Genomic DNA, 8,219 nt, shown 5'->3' on the forward strand with positions numbered 1-8,219 from the left:
CTTTCTGAGGAGGGAAGGACTCCAGGTGCGTGGCTGCTCCCCCCAGATAGATACATGACTCCTGTCTGGAGAAGTGTCTCACACTCAGGAAGTCTCTCTGGCCTATCAGGTTGCCGGCTGTCTCTGCTGACACCTCATGCGTAACCATGGTTTCCGGGCCAGCTTGCTTTAGAACCTTCAACACAAGAGACAGACCAATACAATCTCATTCAATGTACTGCTACGTGTTCCCAAATAGGACCCTATTCCCTATATGGCGCACTACTTTCTCTTGTCAAAACTAGTGCACTGTATAGGGAATAGGGTGGCAATTTGGGATGCAGACTTCATAATGCCAGCTGAAGACACAGGATCTGCCGTAGTAGTTTTGTTCTTCCCTCATCAGAATGCCTTGAGACAAGTGTGATATCCTGGCGTTGTAAAGACTATCGACACTGTGTGTGTCCATGTCTACCGTAAAACTTCAATTAATAGCCCGGGCGTTTATTTGCTTCAATCACTGAACACAACAGTCGCTTATTAGAGACAGGATTCTATTTGAGCCAGGCGTCTATTTCCTTAATGCGTACAGCTTTAGCTAATTTGCATAGTTAATTGTTTAATTCCAGCATTTTATATACATGTATTCATTTCCTGCAATAATGTGTTATCATTTACACACTGTGTCACGTTTCTTGTTTTAGTTTGCCTCTATAAAAAAAAGCATTATTCTCCTCTTTGACTGTGCATTTCTGGCAGGTCAGACGATGTCTGGGGGTCTGTAGTCCCGAAGTTGTTGACTGTTTTACGCTTGCCAGTTAGCTAGCAGTTCTCAGCTGTTAGCAGCCAATGGCTAGCAGTTTCTTACTGCCGATTTAAAAACACGATTGCCATCATTTTTCCTAGTCATTACTGAATTATTGAAACACCTTGAGTCGACTGACACACCGGCGTGTCAATCTAAATAACATAATAAAAAAAATCCCCATCAAAATCCGTCAGTTTAAGCGTCGGCTGCGTCTAAATCCACCGCGTCCGCCGATGTCGCATTTGCACATCTGAGGTGAAAGGTGGCAGAGCTAGAGCGGTGTTTGTCAGACCATGAGACGTCCCAACCAAATCGGTCTTCTCACAAAAGGTCTCTGTAGCGTCCGAACGCTCTACGACCCCCACAAGTGTCAGGGGACTCGTCTGAAGTCGGTACCGTCGATGTGCCAACTTCTGTTTGTAGCGTCCGAACCGTTTGGGCTACAAACTAATGTGACCCCACTGTGGAAAGGGGAGATTCTCACGAACACGATAGCGTTCTCGATGACTCCCACAAGTGTCACGGGACTCTTCTGAAGGTAAACTGTACCGGTAAAAAAAAAATGAATGGAAGTATGAAGGTAGTTCTATGCCTACCCAAAAAAAGGGTTAAATATGTGTGAAAATAAAAATATATACAGTACCAGTCAAAAGTATGGACACACCTACTCATTCAAGTGTTTTTCTTTATTTTTACTCTTTTCTACATTGTAGAATAATAGTGAAGACATCAAAACTATGAAATAACACATATGGAATCATGTAGTAACCAAGAAAGTGTAAAACAAATCAAAATAGATTTTAGATTCTTCAAAGTAGCCACCCTTTGCCTTGATGACAGCTTTGCACACTCTTGGCATTCATTCAACCAGCTTCACCTGGAATGCATTTCAATTAACAGGTGTGCCTTCTTAAAAGTTAATTAGTGGAATTTTTTTCCTTCTAAATGCGTTTGAGCCAATCAGTTGTGTTGTGACAAGGTGGGGGGGGGGGCTATACAGAAGATAGCCCTATTTGGTAAAAGACCAAGTCCATATTTGGTAAGAACAGCTCAAATAAGCAAAGACAAACGACTGTCCATCATTACTTTAAGACATGAAGGTCAGCCAGTCCAGAAAATGTCATGAACTTTGAAAGTTTCTTAAAGCGACCGGGAGACCCATGGGGCGGCGCACAATTGGCCCAGTGTCGTCCAGGGTAGGGGAGGGAATGGCCGGCAGGGATGTAGCTCAGTTGGTAGAGCATGGCATTTGCAACGCCAGGGTTGTGGGTTCGATTCCAGTATAACAAATAAAAATGTATGCGCTCTGGATAAGAGCGTCTGCTAAATGACTAAAATGTAAAATGTAAATGTAAGTGCAGTCACAAAACCATCAAGAGCTATGATGAAACTGGCTCTCATGAGGACCGCCACAGGAAAGGAAGACCCAGAGTTAACTCTGCTACAGAGGATAAGTTCATTAGAGTTACCAGCCTCAGAAATTGCAGCCCAAATAAATGTTTCACAGAGTTCAAGTAACAGACACATCTCAACATCAACTGTTCAGAGGAGACTACGTGAATCAGGCCTTCATGGTCGAATTGCTGCAAATAAACCTTTACTAAAGGACACCAATAAGAAGAAGAGACCTGCTTGGGCCAAGAAACACGAGCAATGGACATTAGACCGGTGGAAATGTGTCCTTTGGTCTGGAGTCCAAATTGGAGATTTTTGGTTCCAACCGCCGTGTCTTTGTGAGACGCGTTGTGGGTGAACAGATGATCTCTGTATGTGTATTTCCCACCGTAAAGCAGGGAGTAGGATGTGTGATGGTGTGGGGGTGCTTTGCTGGTGACACTGTCTGTGATTTATTTAGAATTCAAGGCACAATTAACCAGCATGGCTACCACAGCATTCTGCAGCGATACGGCATCCCATCTGGTTTGGGCTTAGTGGGACTATCATTTGTTTTTCAACAGGACAATGACCCAACACCCCTCCAGGCTGTGTAACGGCTATTTGACAAAGAAGGAGAGTGATGGAGTGCTGCATCAGATGACCTGGCCTCCACAATCACCCGAACTCAACCCAATTGAGATGGTTTGGGATGAGTTGGACCGCAGAGCGAAGGAAAAGCAGCCAACAAGTGCTCAGCATATGTGGGAATTCCTTCAAGACTGTTGGAAAAAGCATTCCAGGTGAAGCTGGCTGAGTGTGCAAAGCTGCCATCAAGGCAAAGGGTGGCTACTTTGAAGAATATAAAATATATTTTTGATTTGTTTAACACTTTTTTGGTTACTACATGATTCCATATGTGTTATTTCATAGTTTTGATGTCTTCACTATTATTCTGCAATGTAGAAAATAGTGAAAATAAAGAAAAACCTTTGAATGAGTAGGTGTGTCCAAACTTTTGACTGGTACTGTATCTCCTAGATATAGGACAGACACTCAATAACCTTGTTTCTCATGGTTTCTGTTTTGACTGTCTTGTTTTGCCATTTAATGAATGTGTTGTTCAATGCGTTTCTCTGGGCTATAGTAGTAAAGGCCAAACTCAATATTTTATCAAATAATTTGGTAATATATTTTGTTTATACCTAAAGGGGTCCTAAAATTCAAAATCAAAAAGCTGAATGATCCATAGTATGCCCATCTTAAAACAATTCCATATGTCAGCTTAGATGAGTCTGCTTACCTTGATGTTTTTTAAACAATTTTCATAATATTTGATTGAAGAAGAAAGATAAACATACAATAATTTGCACGTTGCTTTTTCTTTTTTCCCCTAATCCTTCAGAACATTCCCTATTGATCCCTGACCCCCTCCCTGTTTCCCACCCATCCCAATGTCTCCCACTCCCCCTCACCCCGAAAATCAGAGAAAAAAAAAAAAAAAAAAAACGTTAAAATAAAGAATTAAAGTAATACAAATAAAATAATAATAATTGTTATAATAATAATAATAATCGAAATACAGTGGCAAGAAAAATTATGTGAACCCTTTGGAATTACCTGGATTTCTGAATAAACTGGTCATAAAATTTGATCTGATCTTCATCTAAGTCACAGCAATAGACAAACACAGTGTGCTTAAACTAATAACACACAAATTATTGGATTTTTCTTGTCTATATTGAATACATCATTTAAACATTCACAGTGTAGGTTGGAAAAAGTATGTGAACCCCTAGGCTAATAACGTCTCCAAAAGCTAATTGGAGTCAGGTGTCAGCTAACCTGGAGTCCAATCAATGAGACGAGATTGGAGATGTTGGTTAGAGCTGCCTTGCCCTATAAAAAAAACACTCACAAAATTAGAGTTTGCTATTCACAAGAAGCATTGCCTGATGTGAACCATGCCTCGAACAAAAGAGATCTCAGAAGACCTAAGATTAAGAATCGTTGGCTTGCATAAAGCTGGAAAGGGTTACAAACGTATCTCTAAAAGCCTTGATGTTCATCAGTTCACGGTAAGACAAATTGTCTATAAATGGAGAAAGTTCAGCACTGTTGCTACTCTCCCGAGGAGTGGCCGTCCTGCAAAGATGACTGCAAGAGCACAGCGCAGAATGCTCAATGAGGATAGAGTGTCAGCTAAAGACTTACAGAAAATCTCTGGAACATGCTAACATCTCTGTTGACGAGTCTACGATACGTAAAACACTAAACAAGAACGGTGTTCATGGGACTTTGCTGCACGTCTGAAGTTCACAATGTTCCTGGATGTTCCACAGCGCTACTGGCAAAATATTCTGTGGACAGATTAAACTAAAGTTGAGTTGTTTGGAAGGAACACACAACACTGTGTGTGGAGAAAAAAAGGCACAGCACACCAACATCAAAACCTCATCCCAATGTAATGCTATCTGTCCGCCAACTGAAGCTCAACAGAAGTTGGGTGATGCAACAGGACAACGACTGAAAACACAGAAGTAAATCAACAACAGAATGGCTTCAACAGAAGAAAATACGCCTTCTGGAGTGGCCCAGTCAGAGTTCTGACCTCAACCCGATTGAGATGCTGTGGCATGACCTCAAGAGAGCGGTTCACACCAGACATCCCAAGAATATTGCTGAACTGAAACAGTTTTTAAAGAGGAATGGTCCAAAATTCCTCCTGACCGTTGTGCAGGTCTGATTTGCAACTACAGAAAACGTTTGGTTGAGGTTATTGCTGCCAAAGGAGGGTCAACCAGTTATTAAATCCAAGGGTTCACATACTTTTCCCACCCTGCACTGTGAATGTTTACACAGTATGTTCAATAAAGACACGAAAACGTATAATTGTTTGTGTGTTATTAGTTTAAGCAGACTGTGTTTGTCTATTTTTGTGACTTAGATGAAGATCAGATCAAATTTTATGACCAATTTATGCAGAAATGCAGGTAATTCCAAAAGGTTCACATACTTTTTCTTGCCACTGTAGTTATAAAATATGCCTAAATTGTTCATGAGAGTTTTAGAAACACCTTGTTACAAATATTTTACAGTTTACAGACGCCCTGATACACATACTTAGAAGGTAAATACTATACCAGTTGGATAATAACACGTGTGTACATGTAGAATAGAAATGTAAAGGATGCCATAATAGATAGAGGAAGGAGAACAGAAGATAATAATAATAATAATAATAATAATAATAATAATAATAATATGCCATTTAGCAGAGGCTTTTATCCAAAGCAACTTACAGTCATCAATGATATCCTAAGGGGAGGTGTTAAGATTACACACTGACCAACAGCTGCCCTACTATGACGGAACAGTTACCTTGATGTTTTTGATGCTTGGGTTCCACTGGTGCATCTCCTCGACCTTCCACAGGATGTGATGTATCTCTTCTGGGGTGGCTTCTAACACAGTCTCCAGTCTGAAGACCTTCCTGTCCCCCGGCAACACTTTACTGTAGACCACAACCCCGTTCTCCTGTGACGACACACAGTGTTTACGGAAAGTTACAATACGTTTTGGAATGTGGCGTCCATAGGGTTTCCTTTTTTTAACAACAACTGTTTTTTTTCAGGAAGGTTTCTAACGATGTCCCTGGTTTCCTATACAACACAATTACTGAACGTTCTCTTGTGATAGTCTTTCTACTTCCATTTGGTTCTGAGATTACAGAAAGTTTCTCTACTCCAGAGTTATAACGTTTTGGCAGTGAGTGAGGCATCTATATGCATATACCGGGACAAGATTTCCAATGCCAATAGCTATTTAGATCAAGTCCCAGTTTTACCTAAATGTCAAAGTAACGGAAAGAGAAAGTTTGGCAATGTGGCAATAGTATGCATCCTACAAGATATAGTTACAGAAAGAACGTTGAGTCTCTTGTGAGAGACTATGAGCGTAAGAGTAGCCAAGTCCCCTGTAGATCAGTTGGTAGAGCATGGCGCTTGCAACCGCCAGGGTTGTGGGTTCGTTTCCACGGGGGGCCAGTATGAAAATGTATGCACTCACTAAAACTGTAAGTCAGTGTAAAAATGTAGCTACTGCTTTTGGAACAGCCAATTTAAATAACTAATAGCACATTTGGTTCTGGGTTCTGAGATTATACAAAGTGTATTTTCTCCTACAAGTCAAAAAGGGTCCCTTCTGAACTAAGTTGAATGCACTTGGCTGTTAAGTTGCTTTGGATGAGAACGTCTGCTAATTGACTAAAAGGTCAAAATGTTAGAAGGTTTGACATTGTGGCAACAATGGCCTATGTCAATTAGATTTGATGGGTTTTGAAGACGGGATACAATGGCGAAGTATTAACTGCTATAGTCAGATCATCATAATTTAAGCAGAATTACCTATTACCTACCCCCTTGTCCTATATGACAGTTTGGTGGTTTGGCATCAGTATAAGGTTTCCATAGCAATAGCTATTTTTGGAAGCATTTTACACAGGAAGCAACACATTTTAAAGGGACAATACAGGATGGTTTGCCAAAAATCTATGTACCAATTCTGTATTGCCTCTTTAATCAACGCTAGACGGTTGTATGGATGATGCACTACCTCTGTGAGTTCTGTTGCCCATCCGTCCTTATCCTCCACAATGTCCAGAGCCTTGGTCAGCGCCTCGTGGCCTCGCCTTATGTACAGCAGCTCATCCTCTTTCAATGGGACTGGGTTGGCTATCTCTCTTCTGGAGCTCTCTGTAACACGTTTACATACACATGATAAAGGGGCCCCTCACAGCAGCGCTCACTTCGATCCAGTTGTAATTGAAGCTGTTTAATATTCAATGGTCAGTAAAAGTTTTATAGTAAAAAAAGTAATGCCCTTGGAAAATATGTCAATATAACTATGATAAGGGCAGTTTGTGCTCTGTGTAAAATAATAATGCCGTTGAAAATGTGTGTAATCTGTGTGTCATTCCTAGGCTTACCACTGTGCTGATGCTGAGCGGTGCCAGTCTGCCAACCCGTATGGTTGGTCCATGCTGGTAGTTGGGTCTGCCCACTCCTCTGCATGTGAGCAAGTTCCTGGCCGATCGCTGCGATAGCTGGCCGTTGCAGTCCTGTCATGGGACAACAACAACAACAACAACAACGATAATAACAGTCAGCACATTTTCATATAGCCTGTCAACTCCATTTCTCATTATCAAGCCAAACATGTTTACCATGACACAGACTGCCACTCAGGATGGATTTGATCCATTCTGCATCTCAAAGTGCTGTACACTTGGCAGAGTTGTTGATGGGGACTTAAAGGACTTGTCAGGAAACACAAAGACTACTACTAGTCACAGCCAAGACGCCATAGTAATAACAGCAACAATAGATAACTCCATCCAGACGCACGTGCACTGGCTGGTCCCAGACCTGTTTGTGCTGTCTTGCAACGACCATAAGAGGGAGTTGGCAAGGCAGCAGAAACCGATCTGGGACCAGGCTACGTGCATTGTGCACGACACGGTAATCCTACAATCTAAGGAATTAGAGAAATGTGATGTTTCTCTCCAGTGCTGCATCCAAAATGGCCCCCTATAGAGGGCCCTGGATAAAAAGTAGTGCACTACATAGGAAATAGGAGGCCATTTTGGGACACAACCAAGATGATATAGTTGTATGTTTTTACCTGCCATGGTCCTGAGGTGAGGGTAGGAGATTCCACAGCAGAGCTTCACTACGGCAGGCAGCATTACTGTAATGTTGGCGACAGCGACGGCAGCTGGAGTCTGCCAGGCTCCAGGCTTTTATAGGACCTCTGAAGGACAAGAGAGGAGATAAGGGGATCGGTTAGAGGATAGGATTGTAAAACTGAATTCTGGCCCCAAGGTTGTTGTTAAAGACACACAGCTGCTTCCTTTAGAGGTATTTTATGTGTGGTTTGAGAAAGGAGAGAATAAATCATGAGGATCCATGTATACAATAATAATCCACAACCATTATCAGAATGACAAGTCTACACATAGTATGCTCTGTATTCTAGTGACGGCTCATCCTATATAACT

The 8,219-nt window shown here is 41.6% G+C and overlaps 1 protein-coding gene across 1 annotated transcript in view; it reads right to left on the bottom strand.

The window, feature by feature from the left end:
* LOC123489190 (steroidogenic acute regulatory protein, mitochondrial-like) overlaps nt 1-7,913 on the bottom strand; it is a 13,380-nt gene extending 5,467 nt beyond the window's left edge. Inside the window, exons 1-5 of the mRNA XM_045219848.1 lie at nt 7,844-7,913; nt 7,149-7,280; nt 6,776-6,915; nt 5,543-5,698; nt 1-175 (exon numbers count right to left, since the gene is read on the bottom strand). The exon at nt 1-175 is cut by the window's left edge and continues 10 nt beyond it. Coding sequence (XP_045075783.1) covers nt 1-175; nt 5,543-5,698; nt 6,776-6,915; nt 7,149-7,280; nt 7,844-7,907 — 667 coding nt within the window. The 5' untranslated portion in view covers nt 7,908-7,913. The remainder of the gene's footprint in view (nt 176-5,542; nt 5,699-6,775; nt 6,916-7,148; nt 7,281-7,843) is intronic.
* Nucleotides 7,914-8,219: the final 306 nt, after the last annotated feature.

This window comes from Coregonus clupeaformis, unplaced genomic scaffold (genome assembly GCF_020615455.1).
Source record: "Coregonus clupeaformis isolate EN_2021a unplaced genomic scaffold, ASM2061545v1 scaf2829, whole genome shotgun sequence".
NCBI lineage: Eukaryota > Metazoa > Chordata > Actinopteri > Salmoniformes > Salmonidae > Coregonus > Coregonus clupeaformis.